Source organism: Notothenia rossii, assembly GCF_949606895.1.
Source record: "Notothenia rossii genome assembly, chromosome: 1".
Lineage (NCBI taxonomy): Eukaryota > Metazoa > Chordata > Actinopteri > Perciformes > Nototheniidae > Notothenia > Notothenia rossii.
This window is the reverse complement of record NC_136912.1, coordinates 42,297,995-42,317,532: the sequence shown is the minus strand read 5'-3', so window position 1 is coordinate 42,317,532 and position 19,538 is coordinate 42,297,995. Positions and strand designations below refer to the sequence as shown.

Genomic DNA, 19,538 nt, shown 5'->3' with positions numbered 1-19,538 from the left:
AAAAACTCTAGGGTCTTCAAATTATATATTAGGATACCTGAAATAGTGTGCCATATAGTAAAATCCTTAAAAGTCTGATTGAAGAGTTGATATGTCACATCATTAATGCAAATCTGCACAGTAAGTAAAGGTATTAAATATAGTGGGCTAAAAGTCCATTTAACCTCTGAATTTGATGGGGTAGATTTACGACTTCAGTTGTGCATCTTAATTACAGTTTACATTATGTATTAATCACGTTATAATCATTTCTATGGGCTTAAACTGGTCTGTATTTATCCAGAGATTCTAGGCTATATGAGAGCTATGACAAAGCCCTAAAACTGTAATCAGGTCCAGGGCTTGTTGGGACTTTGATGTCCCTGTTGGGCATGTTAGATAAACTAACATTCGTTTCTTGGAAACTAACCCTAACCTTAAGAACTGCTTGCCTACAAAAAAAAAGAGAGAGAGAGAGAGAGAGAGATTTGCTTCGTCAGAAGTCATGAGTTTCTCCCTCTTATCAGAGATAACACACACACTATATTGCCTGAATGTTTCCCAGAGAGCTTAGTTAGCTGCACCAGCGGAGAAGGTATGTTGGGGTAAATGTAGTGTTTAGGCATACGACCTGTTCAGATACATATTATGTGTTTCTTGGTTTACACATTTATTTCTATAACAGGAATATTGTGAGATGATCGATTGTATGTTGAGAGTTGTTTGAGCAGTGAAAGCTTGATGTTTTTTTACAATGTTACAACTTTAAAGTTGTAACATTGTAAAAAAAATGTTACAACTTTAAAGCCTCTCTGAAGAACCAGCACCTTACCGTGGTAGAGAGGTTTGTGTGCCCTGATGAACCTGGGGGCTGTGTTGTCTGGAACCTTGTGTTCCTGGTAGGGTCTCCCATGGCAAATTGGTCTCAGGCAAGGGGCCAGACTAAGATTGGTTCACAAGACCTCATGAAAGACGACACACGAAGTGAGGATACCCGGCCCGGAGGAAGCCCGGGGTCCCCTTCTGGAGCCAGGCCCAGAAGGAGGACTCGTCGGCGAGCGTCTGATGGCCGGGCTTGCCACGGAGCCCGGCCGGGCACAGCCCGAAAAGGCGACGTTGGCAACACCTCCGCTTCTCCGTCCCGCGGGCCCACCACCTACGGGAAACAGCGATGGGGTCGGGTGCGCTGCCAGAAGGGTGGCCGTGAAGGCAGAGGGTCTAGACCAGGGGTAGCCAACGCGGTGCCCGCGGGCACTAAGTCGCCCGCAGGGGGGAAATTGGTCGCCCGCGTGCATGTTCTAAAAATAGCACAAGTCACCATGGAGCTCCGTCTAAAAAAATTATTGAATACATTTTTATTTTTAAAATGACAATATTGAATATAACATTTTAAAAGCACACATTTTGTATGTACATATGTAAGTGAAATGGAGATTTGGTGCGTGAAATTGAACTCTGACCCCAGATAGGTTCAGAGTTGAACTCCACGCACCAAATCTCCGTTCCACCTTTAGCTGAGACAAGCTAGCATGAGCAGCTACGATCATGGGCCTCATCACCCCACACACACACACACACACACACACACAGGGGCGGACCTAGCACATTTGGTGCCCTAGGCGAGCTTCACCACTGCGCCCCCCCCAAAGAAAATATCAAAACATCTTAACAGTTATACAGTAAAGTACTGCAGCTTTATTTATTACAAGCAAGAACAAGAGCTAAGAATAAATGTAAAGTGCACACTAAAGAATTAAAACAAATAAACAACTTAGCTAACAAACAATAATAATATCAATAACAAACAATAAAAGAATGTGCAAATTTGCTTTCAAAGAAAATTAAGAAGAAATGTAAAGTGCACACTAAAGAATTAAAACGAACAACTTAGCTAACAAACAATAATAATAATAACAATAACAAACAATAAAATAACGTGCACATTTGCTTTAAAATAAAATTATGTATTGTAAAATATGTTACACATGTCAAATAATCAAAATATAATATGCTAAATAAACAAACAAATACATAAAAATTACAAATTCACTTTGTCTCAAGAACTATTTACATTCCACTCCCTATCATCACACAAGGTTGGCCTACATATTAGCTCCTACTGGTTTCCATTTACAGTGCAATCCTTCTGGCCTTCCTCGCTGCAAAGTCATCAATCACATCATCATATGAAATCTGACCACCAACCTCATGGTTAATACTGATTACAGCCAGACCACTGAGGCGTTCTTGAGCCATGGTGGACCTCAGGTATGTTTTCAAGAGTTTTAATTTGGAAAAATTCCTCTCGGCTGAAGCTACTGTTACTGGTAGCGTTGCACTGATCCGCAGAGCAATACACAAGTTGGGATATATTTCGGTGAGCTGCTTTGTGTGTATGAATTTCAACAACTCAAGAGTTGTCATGCTCTTTGATGGCAAGTCAGGTACATTTTCCAACTCCTGAGCCAGCTCCTTCCCATCCAAATCAGATTGCCCTCCATGGCTTAAGGTGTGTGCAAGTGCCTCTGCTTGCTTCATCAGCTCTTGGTGTGGCAGGTCTGGGAAGTTGTACAGAATGCCAAACTTGTCTTGCACATGTTCAAGAGTGGTAAACCTCTCCTTTTGTGCTGACACTGCAGCATCTACCACCACGTTAAAGAACGTTACCTCCAGATTTTGCAAGGCATTCCTCAATGGCTCATCAGGAGACTCATATGAGAAGTGCCTCTTTGTTGACTTCAGCCGCTTTTGCACAAGGACTGCATCCACATTCATGTCTTCACACATGTCCTTGGCTGATGTTTGTGCAGCCACAAAGCCTGTGGCTCTGTAGGATTTGAGAGCTTTTTCAGTCTTTTTCAGTAGACTTACTGCTACATCAACTTGCATTGTTTGGGACTGCAGGACTTTGCTCACCTGCTGAATTTGACTTAACATGTCATACCAGACCACTGTGCACAGTGAAAAGCGGAATGACCCCACTTCTTCTGCCAGAGACTGGGCTTCAATCCTGATGATTGGGTCTTTGGCCTGGTTTCTCACCTCAAGCAGTGCCTCTCTCACAGCTGCGGCTTCATATCGCAGAGGCTCCACAGCTTTCACTCTGCTCTCCCATCTGGTTTCTGACCACATTTTGAGTGAAAGGTTGACGTGTTTCTTGAGGATGGCCCATCTCTGTGTAGAGGCAGAAAACAGGCAGTATAGCTTCTGCACAATGCCAAAAAATGATATGGCATCTTTGGAGCTTTTGGCAGCATCAGCAATGACCAAATTGAGTGTATATGCCCCACAAGGCACAAACAAAGCTCTTGGGTTCAACTGCAGTAGCCTGGCCTGTACTCCCTTGTTCTTCCCTCTCATATTTGCGCCGTTGTCATATGACTGTCCTCTGCAGTCATCAAAGGCAATCTGCAACTCCTCCAGCCTCTTCAAAATCAGGGCGGACAAACATTCACCAGTGGACTCCTCTGCTACTAGGAATCCCATGAAGTGCTCTTTAATCTGGGGGTCTTCTTCCAGTGTCACAATTCTGATGACTACTGACAGCTGTTCAGTGTGGCTAACATCCAGGGTGCAATCTAAAATGAGGGAAAAGTACTTGCATTTCTTTATTTCTTGCACTATTGTTGATAGAATCTTTCCACTGATGCATTCAATCAACTCATTCTGAATGGTTTTGCCCAAGTAGCTGTGGTGGGATGTTTGACTTTTAATCTTGTGGATGTGGTCTTTCATCACTGGGTCAAACTGCGCCAAAAGCTCAACCTCTTTCAAAAAGTTTCCATTTGAAGGAGAGTGGAGTATTTCTGTCTTTCCTCTCAATGCCATATTTCGCCCTGCCAGAGACTGTACAATAGCAACCAGTCGTGTCAGCACTGCTCTCCACCGACTCTTCTCTGCCTCAAGGAGGGCCTGCTCTTGTTTGTCTATTGTTGTACCTTGTTTTAATCGAACTGCCAATTCTTTCCATGACGCCAAATTGTTCAGGTGTTCCGGACTATTTTCATGGCTGGTCAAAGCAGCACTTGCATTTTTCCAATCCGACAGTCCTGCATTTGTTAAATGAATTTGTTTTGGAGATAAAAGTTGACAACAAAAACAAAAAAGACTGTTCTTCTTTTTTGAATATGTCACCCAACTTCTTTTGATCCTTTCTCCATTTACTAAGGTCCTGCTGAAGTACTGGTGGTGGCAACTTCTCCCATCATCTCTCCTTGGGAAAATGAAATCAGGTGTTATCTGATATGGTCCTCTCCGAACAAACTCTGTCCTCATTGTGTCTGTGAGATTTGAAGGGCAGTCAGCAGGATCGGTTGGTAGTGGATCGTCTGTCTTTGCTCCATCTGGAGGGCATGTGAAGCACATTTTCTCACCTCATATTCACAATATCTTCACACACACACACACACACACACACACACACACACACACACACACACACACACACACACACACACACACACACACACACACACACACACACACACACACACACACACACACACACACACACACACACACACACACACACACACACACACACACACACACACACACACACACACACACACACACACACACACACACACCCCCAATTCCAAAAAGGTTGGGACAGTGTGTAAAATGTAAATAAAAACAGAAAGCAATTATTTGAAAGCATGAGGACAATTAGGTTTATAGCTAAACATCTTTACATTCATCAGGCACACACCTGAGAAGAGTGTATGGGTGGAATCTGTGGTGCAATCAGGATGAGATGCAGCAGGCTGTTCTGACGTTCCTTGCAGTGGTTCTGGGCCTATACATATATAGAGAACACACAAGAGCAAATATATTGGCTGGATTAGAAATGGCACGACAGTCATTTTTACATTCAATTATTTATCATCACATCAGGAACATCTATTGACATATTGTACTCACCCGAACAAACAAACACAGTGGTCAGTGGCAGGGTGGAATCAGTGGTCATCTCATCAGGATGAGCAGCTTGCTGTTCTGACGTTCCTTCATGTGGTTCTAGGTCTATAAATATAGAAAGAACACACAAGAGCAAATATATTGACTGGATTTCACATTCAATTATTTATCATCAGGAACATCTTTTGACACATTGCACTCACCTGAAGAAGCCGGCACAGCTGAGGTGCATGGCGGTTCCTTGTCAACTGATGCAGCAGATGGTCCCAGATATTTTAAAAGTGAATCTAAAATGATATAACAAAATGTGTATTATCAACATTGAATAATTTCCATTTGTTAAATGTAGCTATTATTTAGTTAGTAAGCATTAGGACAGCCTGACAGGTCTGATTCAACTAATCAAGAGCTATGCCTATCTTATTAGAACAGTTGAATCAGGTGTGTTAGTTCTGGGTTGGAACGAAAACATTCAACAGGACTGGAGTTGAGAACCACTGAGCTAGTTAGCTAACGTTAGCGCACATTATGACAGGGTTGAATTTGGCAAATGTTTGACTCGGATAGTCAATGTGCTTTCTGAGGTAAACTTAACGTTAGCTAACGTTACCAACTAACTAACATTCCACCACACTGGCTAGCTCGCTACACCAAAACTAACATTGTTATTATTACTAATATTTCTATTTCATGACACAAAGAAAATAGCCTTATGACAGTTTCGACTGAATGGCAATAACAAACGCTGGCTAGCTAACGTTGGCTTGGCTAACTAGCAAGATTACATGATCCATTCGCTAATGTTGACAATACAATCAAAATTGCATACCTTTCACCTTGGCACGTTTCTCTTCTTCTTCTTTTCTTCTGTTTTTATACTGCGCCCCAGATGGCTTTTGCCTCTTCATAGTTCTCTAACGTTAGTCTTTCTTTCCTCAACGCTCAATTTTATAAACACTTGACCGATACCCATCAATGCACAGCGCTCTAGCATGTTCTGACTGTGAACACCTAAAGCCGAGGCTCTTAGACCGACCGACCGTTTTAGATTTTTGGCTCATTTTCCCTTATGTTAGAATTTTTTTTTTTATGTAAGAATAATGGTTGCAGATATAGAGGGGGGGCGCCAAAACTGCGCCAAGCAAAAAAAAAAAAAAAAAAAAAATTTTTTTTTTTTTTTGTTGCAATTTTTGGCGCCCCCCTCTGGGTGGCGCTCTAGGCAACCGCCTATATTGCCTGTAGGAAGCTCCGCCCCTGCACACACACACACACACACACACACACACACACACACACACACACACACACACACACACACACACACACACACACACACACACACACACACACACACACACACACACACACACACACACACACACACAGCAGTGGTGAGGATCTCAGCCTGCCACTGACGTTCAACCAGAAAACATCAGCAGTTAGCTGTTAGCAGTTAGCAAACAGAGATCACAGCTCCTCATATCTTTTCAGAAACTGGACAAAAGTTAAACAAGTACAAACCACAGACTGTCTGTGTCATGGCGAATACAGTCGCTGGTTTATTTATGTCTGTAGGCCGTTGTTGTGAGTGTGGAGTGAGCATATACAACGTTAGCTTAGCCTGGTCGACCCAATCTCCATTCAGAAAACAAGCATTTTAAAAGGTTTTTCGCCTGCCGTCTTGTCTGTAGACTTGTCAAGCATTAATTCATGGTTTTTTCTAACAGGTATCAGTATGTTGTTACTTCGGCATCATTGAGAAACGTGTATTACAATTTAATCACGGTAAAATATGTTCATTTTTGTAGTTGTAGCTCCCGAGCCAGCGCGTCTTGTTTGAATGATGCGAGTAAACACAGCTGGCAGCAGCGGTGAAACTCGAGCGATTAGAGCGAAGTCGCGTCCGGTGTGAACGCAGCATTACAACGACCCCTGATAGATCTCACGAGAATGTGTATAAATATAGATACATTTTCATAACAAAACAATGGGGTTGCTATAGCAATGGTAAATCATTGTTAATAATTATTGTGAGGAATAATTAACATTAACATGTGATCAGACAGTCCTTCACATACAGTAAATTAATATATATTCTGATTATTATTATTAATAATAATATTATCATTAAAGGTGAACCGTGCAATTATGTTATTCAGGAAGTTTGTATCAAACAAGTAGCCCTTCGTATTACTCAGTACCCTTGAAGTAGCCCTCGGTGACAAAAAGGTTGGTGACCCCTGGTCTAGACGGACCAGACCCGGGCGACAGAAGCTGCATTTGGGGACGTGGAACGTCACCTCTCTGGGGGGGAAGGAGTCGGAGCTTGTGCGAGAGGTGGAGCGTTACCAGTTGGATCTGGAACCTTACTTCTGGATAGGGGTTGGACTCTATTCTTCTCCGGAGTTGCTCAAGGTGTGAGGCGCCGGGCGGGTGTGGGGATACTCACAAGTCCCCGGTTGGGTGCTTCGTTGTTGGAGTCTACCCCAGTGGACGAGAGGGTTGCCTCTCTACGCCTGCGGGTTATGGGGGGGAAAACTCTGACTGTTGTGTGTGCTTATGCACCCAACAGCAGTTCAGAGTATACGGCCTTCTTGGAGACCCTGGAAAGAGTCCTGTGTGGGGCTCCTGAAGGGGACTCTTTAATCTTGCTGGGAGACTTCAACGCACATGTGGGCAATGATGGAGACACTTGGAGGGGATTGATTGGGAGGAACGGCCCCCCTGATCTGAACCGGAGTGGTGGTTTGTTACTGGACTTCTGTGCTAGTCATGGATTGGCCATAACAAACACCATGTTCGAACATAAGGATGCTCATAAGTGTACGTGGTACCAGAGCACCCTAGGCAGAAGGTCCATGATCGATTTCGTTATCGTATCATCGGACCTGAGGCCGTATGTTTTGGACACTCGGGTAAAGAGAGGGGCGGAGTTGTCAACTGATCACCATCTGGTGGTGAGTTGGGTCGAGTGGCGGGGGAAGCCTCTGGATAGACCTGGTAAGCCCAAACGTGTAGTTCGGGTGAACTGGGAACGTCTGGAGGAGGCCCAAGTTCAGGAGGCCTTCAACTCACACCTCCGGCGGAGCTTTTCGGGTATTCCTGTGGAGGTTGGGGACATTGAACCAGAGTGGTCGGTGTTCAAAGCCTCTATTGCCGAAGCCGCGGCGGGGAGCTGTGGTCTCAAGGTCCTAGGTGCCTCAAGGGGCGGTAACCCTCGAACCTCCTGGTGGACACCGGTGGTCAGGGAAGCCGTCCGACTGAAGAAGGAGGCCTTCAGGGATTTGTTATCCCGGGGGACTCCCGAAGCAGGTGCAAGGTACCGACAGGCCCGAAGGACAGCAGCCCCAGCCGTGGCCGTGGCAAAGCAGCGGGTGTGGGAGAAGTTCGGAGAAGACATGGAAAAGGACTTTCGGGCGGCACCAAAGTTGTTCTGGAAAACTGTCTGACACCTCAGGAGGGGGAAGCAGGGAACCATCCAATCTGTGTACAGTAAGGATGGGACGTTGTTGACCTCAACTGATGGAGTGTTAAGGCGTTGGAAGGAGCACTTTGAGGAACTCCTGAACCCGACCACTCCGCCCTCTATGTTAGAGGCAGAGCTGGAGTATGACGGGGGATCGACACCAATCTCCCGGGGGGAGGTCACTGAGGTCGTCAAACAACTTCACAGTGGCAAAGCCCAAGGGGTGGATGAGATCCGCCCAGAAATGCTGAAGGCTCTGGGTGTTGAGGGACTGTCATGGTTGACACGTCTCATCAACGTTGCGTGGAAGTCGGAAACAGTACCGAAGGAGTGGCAGACCGGGGTGGTGGTTCCCCTTTTTAAAAAGGGGGATCAGAGGGTGTGTGCCAATTACAGAGGCATCACACTACTCAGCCTCCCCGGGAAAGTTTACTCTAAGGTTCTCGAAAGGAGGGTCAGGCCGATTGTCGAACCTCAGATTGAGGAGGAACAATGTGGATTCCGTCCTGGTCGTGGTACGACGGATCAGCTTTTTACACTCGCAAGGATCCTGGAGGGGGCCTGGGAGTACGCTTATCCAGTCTACATGTGTTTTGTAGACTTGGAGAAGGCGTATGACCGGGTTCCCAGGGAGTCACTGTGGGAGGTGCTGCGGGAGTATGGGGTGAGGGGGTCTCTACTCAGGGCCATCCAATCTCTGTACTCCCAAAGCGAGAGCTGTGTCAGGGTCCTCGGCAGTAAGTCGGACCCATTTCAGGTGAGGGTTGGCCTCCGCCAGGGCTGCGCTTTGTCACCAATCCCGTTTGTAATATACATGGATCGGATTTCGAGGCGTAGTCGTGGGGGAGGGGTTCTGCAGCTCGGTGGACTAAGGATTGCACCACTGCTTTTTGCCGATGATGTGGTTCTAATGGCTTCATCGGTCTGCGACCTTCAGCACTCACTGGATCGGTTCGCAACCGAGTGTGAAGCGGCTGGGATGAGGATCAGCACCTCCAAATCTGAGGCCATGGTTCTCAGCAGGAAACCGATGGACTGTCCACTCCAAGTAGGGAATGAGTCCTTACCCCAAGTGAAGGAGTTCAAGTATCTCGGGGTCTTGTTCTTGAGTGAGGGAACAATGGAGCGTGAGATGGGTCGGAGAATCGGAGCAGCGGGAGCGGTACTGCAGTCGCTTTACTGCACCGTTGTGACGAAAAGGGAGCTGAGCCAGAAGGCAAAGCTCTCTGTCTACCGGGCCATTTTCGTTCCTAGCCTCACCTATGGTCATGAAGGATGGGTCATGACCGAAAGAACGAGATCGCGGGTACAAGCGGCCGAGATGGGTTTTCTCCCCAGGGTGGCTGGTGTCTCCCTTAGGGATAAGGTGAGAAGTTCGGTCATCCGGGAGGGACTCAGAGTTGAACCGCTCCTCCTTCACGTCGAAAGGAGCCAGTTGAGGTGGTTCGGGCACCTAGTTAGGATGCCACCTGGGCGCCTCCCTAGGGAGGTGTTCCAGGCACGTCCAGCTGGGAAGAGACCAAGGGGTAGACCTAGAACCAGATGGAGGGATTATATCTCTTCGCTGGCCTGGGAGCGCCTTGGGATCCCCCAGTCAGAGCTGGTTGATGTGGCCAGGGAAAATAAAGTTTGGGGCTCTCTGCTGGAACTGCTACCTCCGCGACTCGACCACGGATAAGCGGGAGAAGATGGATGGATGGATGGACAACTTTAAAGATATATTGTAATTGTTTTTATTTGTATACAAATAAGTGTTTTTTATATTTTGAAAAATGTTCTTACATTTGGAATATATATATTCTTTTTATGTCAGATTATTTAAATAAATAATAATTATGTTGATGAATCTGTTGTTGGAAGGGCCCCCTGGAAATGTTTGCATGGACAGACTGTAGAAACGCCACTAAGAACATCATGTTGTGTGGAAAACACTCTGTTAGTCTGGCCTGTTGCTGGAGCCTTTCTTGAAGCCAGGGAATTGTCCTAATACGACTATAAGGACATTTATTATTTCATTTGATTATCCCTTGCTGTCCTTTACATTTACTTTAATTTGATTTAATTTGTTTATTCTTTGCAGCCCTTTTACTTTAATTCTATTTAATTTGTTTATTCCTTGCAGTCCGTTACATTTGCTTTAATTTGTTTATTCATTTGTTGTTTACATTCATTCAGATTTGGTGTATTTTGTTGTTTTCTTTTGTTTATCCTTTTGTCAGAACTATAACATTTTATCCTGTGCCGGACAGGTGCTGTGGGCCTGAGGCAGCAGAGTCAGACTCCCTGGTGGTTTTCTTCACGTATCCGTTTTGAGTGGTGTGGAGTGTCACAGGTGATTTATTTTTGGACCCCTTACTCCCCTTTCTGTTAACTGTCGCCGTGGTAAGCCAAGCCCTGTCCGTTTCCCCAAAGTGGGTATTTTATTAAAATGTATTGTGTGTGGTGTTTTAGATATTTTGTATGTTATAAATCAACCCTGTCTCCTAAAAATTACGTTCCCACAGAACTAAACTGCATTCTCAATTACGTTTAGCTAGAAACGTATTTTCTCCCACGTTACATTCGTTATGAACGTATCTTAAGTACGTTTATTTTCTACATATCTTTGCCATTTATTGTCTTGCTTATAATAATGATAATAATCATTTATAAATATCATTTTAGAGCACACATTTGAAATCAGTAGGCGAGGCTGTAATTTCACCAGCTTTTACTCTCATGAGCGAGCCAGAAAATAATAGTTTTAACATGCCAAAAAGCTGCTGTGTCGTTTATTGCACCTCAAACATTAAAACAAATCCAGAGTTACGTGTTTCTGTACTTCCTCTAAGAAGAAAGGACAGTAACAGAAGATCGATGTGACGCCAGATGGTGTTGTTAATGCGATATGATATCCGAAAAAAAAACTCAGTTTATGATGGCCGAAGACACTACACTACCCATAATCCCCAGCTATCGTTTGGGACTACAGTCCCGTTGACAAACCCCATGATTAATCTTCAAGCTCTGGGATTTGGATGTTGGAGTGGCAGTGCGCCAAGGTTACGCCGAGCGTCAAGCACTTTGAAATGGAACGAAACCACGGCAGACTATTCAAAACTGGACTCGAACGCCTCCCGAGAACTACACATGCTGGCTATTGTGTTTCGCAACATATTCTCTATGGCAGTGTTTTTCAACTTGTGGGCCCCGATCCCCCGCGGGGCCGCTAGGGGGCGCCAGGGGGGTCACGCAAAGTTTGAGGGAAAGGGGAATTATTTTCTTTTTTTAAAGTTGCATTTTTCTCTTTTTAGATGTTATTAATAACTGCATATCTATCAATCTATGGGTCCTTTGATGCCAATATTTTAATATGTTTTATTTATTAATATATATATATATATTTTAAATCACACGACCGCCCTTCGAGCCAATCAGAATCGAGCTGCTGCTACTGAGAGTGAAACTGAGGCCCATTTCCAAACCGCCCCCTACACCCTACCCCTCCGTTTGCGCGTTCATGCGGAGGTTCCGTCATATTGAGGGCTGTTCCAAACCAACGAGTGTGGAGCAGTGTGGAGGGGGAGTGGGCTATCAAGCCCTCAAACAGTGAGTCTGCAGCGGTGCTGACTTGAGACCGGTCTCTAGCTGACCGGAGCCACGCTGTGTGTGTCCGTCAGGAAACACGCTGTTTACAAGTAGTTCCAGCAAACATCCACTGATAAACTGCGATGTTAACAACCTCATGATAACCTATGTTTTAACTTAGGATCATACCTGTGTTTAGTCTAGAAAAAGGTAAATGTGTGCATTTTATTATAAAGTTGTGTATATTTACAGACTGTTGCAAAAACTAAGAAGCTTATAAACATCAGGTTTAAAACTAAAAGAGCTTTACAAAAAAGTAACACAATGAAATATGTTTGTAGTTTTATTTGAGTTATTAATTTAAAAATGTTGTCCTAGAGATGCTGATTTGAAACCGTTGTTACATACAGTTACGGTATTTCCTGTTTCTGCCGGAGAGAGGGGAGGCCGTCCCAAAGCTTGCCGCTGTATTTACTCCCTCCATCTGACAGGAGGGAGCCTCGTTGAGCTGCGAGTGTGGCTACAGACGGAGTTCACTCCTTCACGGAGGGGTAGGGTCGAGGGAGTGGTTTGGGATTGGGCCCGAGTATCTGCTCAGCTTTTGGAGCAAGTGAGAGCTCGTGAATATTTTGCTCTGCAGCTGGATGAGTGCACGGATGTAGCAAATATTGTTGTTCATATATATGAATATAAATATTTGTATTGTTAATATTACTGTTGAATATTATATATAATATTATTAAGGCATAAATAGCTTTTAAAAATGCTAAAAATATATGTTAATTGTTCATATTACTGTTCAAAATTATATAATATTATAAAGACAGAAATCACTTTAAAAATGCTTTAAAAATATGTTTACTGTTGATATTACTGTTTAATATTGTGTTAAGAATGTTTATAACAGAAGACACAATGAATGTAATGAATGACAAACAAAAGATAAATACACATTTTTTTTTAGAAGAATAACTGATTATTAATACAAATACATATTAAGAAAATGTATTAATAAGCTGTATGATTAATTTGTCATATTTTCCATTATAATGTACTCATCATTTAAAAAAAAATTGCAACAGGGGGGTCCCCTCCAGAAAATAATGCTATATGGGGGTCCTTGGCATGGCAACGTTTGGGAACCCCTGCTCTATGGCACGTCTCTACTGGGAATTGTAGACGTTTTCGTTTTTCCCAAAATTAGAAGTTGACAGTATTAAACTGTATACAGCCCTGGAGGTTTAGGCGATAGGAAACAAATTGGTGTGTACAAATTTAAAACATGTAATTACTAAATGGGGTGAAATCGCTTGCATCCATAATGGGCAGCATTATATACCCACATGACAGCTCATTGTTACTTTGTAATTCTACTCCACAATTCACAGGTTAACCTGGTATTTTTACTCCACTACATTTATTTTAGTTACTTTGCAGATTCTGATTAATGATGTGAAATATAAACAACCCTTAAATCAGACTTTAGTTACACCTAAGTAAAATTCAGGGGAAGTGATTGTCAAGTGCCAACAATCAGGAGAGATATTTGATAGTTGGTGCTTGAGAAGACTAAACATTTATCTACAGATCTCTATAAAGTATATTAATTACTCGTTATTCTCTACTAATAGTTAATTAAAAACTGTATATAATTGCTATTTTGCACATCCCTTTCAAGATTTCAAGATTTTCAAAGGTTTATTGACATTTCATATACACAACTACGGTGTAGTTATGCAATGAATGAAAAACTTGGGTCACAGGTTACAAGACATCTATCAATATGTGTGTACCTCCACAATTAAACTGTCATATGCTGCACATTTCTTATACTACCAACATATATAAGAATATAATTAATGTGTATAATATCAGTTAAAATAAGTGCTTCAACATAGTTAACATTGCAGGAAAGCAATATATTAGACGTTAAGTACTTTGTCAGGCTTAATATTTATCTGTAGATAGATACCCCCAAAGCTTTTTTCTTATTTGAAAGAAGACCTTAACCTTAGTATTCTTTAATGTGTTAAAGGTTAATTAGTTTGTCTGTTTTGCACATCCTCCTATTAATATCTTTGTACATCCAGCACTAAACTGTTGTAGAGATCACTTACAGTATCTTCTTGATTTTGTATATTCTATATTTCTATCATTGAACTTCTACTTTCCCCCTATGAAAGTATGTACTCTTAATATTTTTTTCAACAAATAACATTATTCAACAAAAATAACATTATTCAACAAAAATAACATTATTCAACAAAAATAATTCAATAACGTAAGGTACACACAGCATACTAATAATAACGTTGTATTATTAGTGTAGGACACTTATGTATGTATAACATCTGAAGATATTTAGTTTTATTCATGTTTTTACAGGATATTGCTATACTATTTCCCATGTTTTACTTCTACACATTAATATCTGATTTGTAAAACATCACAGACGGAAAGGTATATCCGTCATTTAATGGTAAGCTATTGCAATTGTGATTCCATAGATGTGTCTCCCATCACCCAAATCCCCTGACTATTCTCTCAACTCAGTATTTACATTCTTATATTCAAAGAAAATTAGTAATATCTTTAAAAACGTGCATTGGGGCTAAAACATCCAATCAGCGAGCTGAGGACCTTTCCTACGTCTGTTTCCGGTATTGTTCCTGTAATGAGAGTTTACATTTATGCTACTTTGAAGGGCAGTGGCGGAGCTGGGGAGTGGCTGGGAGTGGCCACGGCCACCCCCAGCTGAATCCTGGCTACCCTATTGGCCACCCCAAACACCTTCACCACGGGGGCCTAAACAATTTTAGAACATTAAGAAAAAAATGTTTAAGTAACCTTTCATCATTCATCAAGAATTAACATTAATAGGACGTTATATTGATAATGTACTCACTAAACTTACAATTCATTTAACTTATTTTCTTCCAAGAGTTAATTATCCAAAGCCTCTGTACACCCCCTTCTATTTACATGTAATGGTTTGGTCCTGCCTCCAAACTCGGTGCAGCACCGCTGGCACTTTCTAGCAGAGAGTGAGAGCATGTTAGGAGCAGGGATGGTAGTACTTAGGTGTGAACCATGTCTCAACGACTCACAAAGTCAGGCTTACAAAAGAGAAAAGAAAGGAGAGAAAGAAAAGAGAGAGGGACTAAAGGGCGACAGTATGTCACCCAGTTTTTCAAAGAAAAGGTGGGTGTGGTCTATGAGTGGTGGAAATATGTCTGTTAGCTACGCGTAGTCCATTGTAAATAATAATTGTAATGTTTTTTTTTTACTAAGCTGACATTAAGTACTGTTAATATCTATACAGGTTTTTAATTTCACTCCTCTTTTAGCTGTCATTTAGTAAATGCAGGTACATTTTTAGCAGCTATTCAAACTAAATCAGTTGTCCCTCCCCCTGGTGCCAGGACTAACAGATCCATCTCTAGGCTCAGTAGCCCTGTCCCCCCATAAGTGTTATATTTTCACAGCTCAGTGTCAGTAAATATTGTGCAGTTAGTATTGGACTACAAGATAGATGCAAGCCTGTACAGGTAGAGTTATTTAAAGCATAAATGAGTGGGTTGGGTTCTGGAGGTGTGGTTACAGCAAGTGTGCTTGGTTAGCTTGGCCTGGGCCTGGTGGTGGGGCCCAATGTGATATCTTTTCATGGGGCCCAAAATCCCTGGCGTGTATGGCCAGAGGGCAGGACCTATAAACACATTTACTACCCAATAGCATTGCCTTACAGGGTTAAGGGCTATTGTGATTGTTATTTACTTTAAGATGTTTATTCTTAACCTATCATTTAATTTAAAAACTCTTATTTAAATGATGTGTGTGTGTCTCTCTATTCCTGATGATACACTGAGAGAATGAGCTCATAGTGCTGCTGATCATCATAAGCTAAACAGTCTGTATATTGCATTACATTTGTATAATGTAAGCTTCGTTGATACTTTGCCTGCGGGAATAAGAAAAAAATAGTTAGATATACTGAATGTTATTTGATCTATTCCACCACTTAATCCCAAATAATGTAGAGGTGTGTTGTAGGTGCCTTAAATAACCCCTTATTTTATAGTGAGATGTATTTTTATGTTCATATAATAGTGATTTCAATGCCACCCCAAAATGATCACTGCTTCCATCCTGGCCACCCCACTGAAAATGTCCTGGCTCCGCCACTGTTGAAGGGTGGAATTGACTACACATCTTCAGAAACATAATTTGCTTCAGATATAACTCATAGCAAATCAACTATAAAAATATAAGTAATAAAAAGATAAAACAGTGGCATGTAATTTACGTTAGTATAAATAGAATGGTTTTGAATAATAGATGAGAGTAAAATCTACGTCAATATACAGCCCCGCCCACTTTTGGGGAAACCAACGCTGTCATTTGAACGGCGATCAAGCCTGAAGCCACAGAGATCTTCTGTTACTGTTCTTTCTTCTTAGAGGAAGTACAGAAACACGTAACTCTGGATTTGTTTTAATGTTTGAGGTGCAATAAAAGACACAGCAGCGTTTTGGCATGTTGAAACTATTATTTTCTGCCTCGAAAAAAAACAGCTGGCGAAATTACAGCCTCGCCTACTGATTTCAAATTTGTGCTCTAAAATGATATTTATAAATGACTATTATCATTATTATAAGCAAGACAATAAATGGCAAAGATATGTAGAAAATAAACGTATTTAAGATACGTTCTTAAGAGACGTAACGTGGGAGAAAATATGTTTCTAGAAGATATGTAGAAAGTAAACGTATTTGAGATACGTTCATAACGAACATAGTAACGTGGAAGAAAATACGTTTCTAGCTAAACGTAGGCCTAATTGAGAATGCAGTTTAGTTCTGTGGGAACGCAATTTTTAGGAGACAGGGTTGTATAAATAAAACTGTATTCTGACCGTTAAAACTGTCTCTGCCCGTGGTGTAAAACGAACCTGATTGTCCTTATCAGCATTAAACCTAGTTTTTAAAATTTCCTGGGGGCGAAACTCCCCCAGGTGGCGTTGTCCGCAACCGACTTCTAACACCTACCCTCAACACACCGCCACATTAGGTCACTTGGTTTTCCTGAAATAGAAAAGTTAAGTTTCGTTTCTCCCTCGCAGCTCAGAGCCCAGCCCTCTGGAGTTTCGTGATGGCGGCGATGGACCAGAGTCCGTTTTCTCTGTTGAGTCTGGAGGAAGAGCTGAGCTGCAGCATCTGCCTGTGTCCCTTTGACTGCCCGGTGACCATCCCCTGCGGACACAACTTCTGCCAGGACTGCATCCTCGCCAGCTGGAAGGACTCCTACAGCTGTCCTCAGTGTCGGACCCACTTCCCCACCAAACCGGAGCTGAAGAAAAACACGGTCCTCAGCACCGTCGTGGAGACCTTCAACCTGCGGTCGACCAAGAGCGAGGCCGACCTGGGGACAGCAGAGGACAGCCAAGCGGAGAGCCAGGATGTCATACGCTGTGATACATGTATGGAAGCAGAAGCGGCGCAGACCTGCCTCACCTGCATGGCCTCTTTCTGCGAGGAGCACCTGCGGCCTCACCGGGAAAACCCAACATTTAGAGTTCACCAGCTGAGTGAGCCTGTCGGCGACCTGTCCGAGCGCATCTGCCCGGACCACCACAAGCTGATGGAGCTCTTCTGCAGCCAGCATTGCCGTCCCATCTGCAGCCTCTGCCTCCAGCTGGTCCATAAAGGCTGCTCCTTTATGTCCCCTGAGGAGCAGAGGAACCTGAAGGAGGTGTGTGTGTGTGTGTGTGTGTGTGTTATTCCCCTGATAGAAGCTAATTGGGCTTATGGAAGGAATATGAAAGGAATATATATTATATATATATTCCTTTCACATTCCTTTCATATTCCTTTCATAAGCCCAATTAGCTTCTATAATATCTATACATATATATAAACCCACACAATGTTAGTTTATAGCTAAGGATAAAGACAGACGGACTCAGCCAGCCTGGCCACAAAGACAGAAAGTACCTAAATAGAGTATTAAAAAGAACAAAATTATTGGTAAACAACTTGTTTCAAAATAAATTATGCAAGAATGAACTATAAATAAAGCAGTTAAAGTGACAGGTAATAAGGTAAAGGTCCAAGAGACATTCTATAATATAACTAAAATGCAACAAAAAAAGGGTTTGATTCTATTAATTTGGTCTTTTTTATTGCACTTTGGCAGCAGATTCCTGTGTAGCTTCAGATCTGAGTTGTCTAGTAAGCCTAATTTATACTTTTGTAGCAACACTATTTTTATATAATGGCAAAGAAAGGGTTCAGTCTCTTCTTTTTTCCCTGTGTCATGTGGCAGCACTGTTCAATGTTTCTTGAAAACATTTCCCACTGTAGTATGTGACGTGTGAATAAACTCCAACTCTGTATCAACAACACTGTTGTGTAACTTCAGTTAAATACTTGTATGTGTGTAGATTAGAAAGAGGTAAGATAAAGGATCTGCAGTGTTTTATGAAGTATTCATCACAAAGGTCAGTTTTATTCAAGTAGAAGTGTGTATTTACCTGGTAGTAGGCTGTCAGTAATGGCTCCACCTCTCTATTTGGATTGGTCGATCTCGGCAGACTGGCAACTTTAAAAGTAGCTCTCGGTTCAAAAAAGCTTGGGCACCCCTGATATAACCTGTTAATGAGTTAGCGATATGTGCGGATAATCTGAGTTTGTTTGTCCTCTTAGCCAGGTTATCTGCTCCTCCTTTTTCCTGCCTATGTACTAAACTAGCTACACATACCGTACAGTCAAAGGAATTAAATAATCTGTCTCTATGACACATTACGGCCCGTCTACACTACAGGCATCGAAAAATGCTTTCAACGCTTCGCCCATTCACTTGAATGGGGTGACGTAGAAGATTTTTAATCTTCACCGAACTGCATTGTGGGGAGCATGGCATGGCTTTGCAAGCATCTCGAGCATCTATCGGCATCAAAAGTTGAACAATGTTCAACTTTTGAGGCTCGATGCTTGGCATCAGCCAATCAAATCCCGTTTTTGCAAATCCCGCCAGTGCAAGCGCAGCCAATCAAACCGCGTGCAAGCTGGGAGAGCCAGACCGCAGTTCATTTCTTCATATTCCAAACGAGATATTACGGTAGCAAATCACCCGGTTCTTTTCGACCAAAACTATTTACCGGGATACAAACCGGAGGAACCAGGCATGGAGGGAGGTGGCAGAGACAGTGGGTGAAACTGTTAGGTTTTTCGCGTGTTTGGAGAGTTTATATCCAGTTTACTTCGTTTTAACATTGCTATTGCTTTGTATTTCGGGGGCGGGAGATTCATGTGATTGGTTGTTGTTCGCGTAGCTCGCAAAAAATCGCCAAGCTTCAGACACGCCCAGCTTCAAGATTTTTTGATGCCTGTAGTGTAGACGGGCCGTTATACCGCCGCATCGCCGGTGGAGCCGTAACGGCCTGTCCACACTATAGCTTCAAAAAAAGCTTGGAGCTGGGCGTGTCTGAAGCTTGGGGATTTTATTCGAGCACCGCGACCAACAACCAATCACATGAATGTCCCGCCCCCGGCATACAAAGCAAAAAACCCCGGGGATTTTATGCAAGCAATATATATATATATATAAA

At 42.7% G+C, this 19,538-nt stretch overlaps 1 protein-coding gene across 4 annotated transcripts in view; it reads left to right on the top strand.

The window, feature by feature from the left end:
- Positions 1–556: 556 nt before the first annotated feature.
- Positions 557–19,538, top strand: part of LOC307043755 (E3 ubiquitin/ISG15 ligase TRIM25-like) — a 34,071-nt gene continuing 15,089 nt past the window's right edge. The window contains exons 1-3 of one of the 4 annotated variants that reach the window (XM_079688540.1): positions 557–574; positions 10,615–10,697; positions 17,052–17,680. In XM_079688540.1, the coding sequence (XP_079544666.1) occupies positions 17,081–17,680 (600 nt within the window). In that variant the 5' untranslated portion in view covers positions 557–574; positions 10,615–10,697; positions 17,052–17,080. Of the gene's footprint in view, positions 575–9,939; positions 10,089–10,505; positions 10,698–17,051; positions 17,681–19,538 lie in introns of those variants that run through there. The other 3 variants (XM_079688539.1, XM_079688538.1, XM_079688541.1) reach the window with 3 other exon arrangements.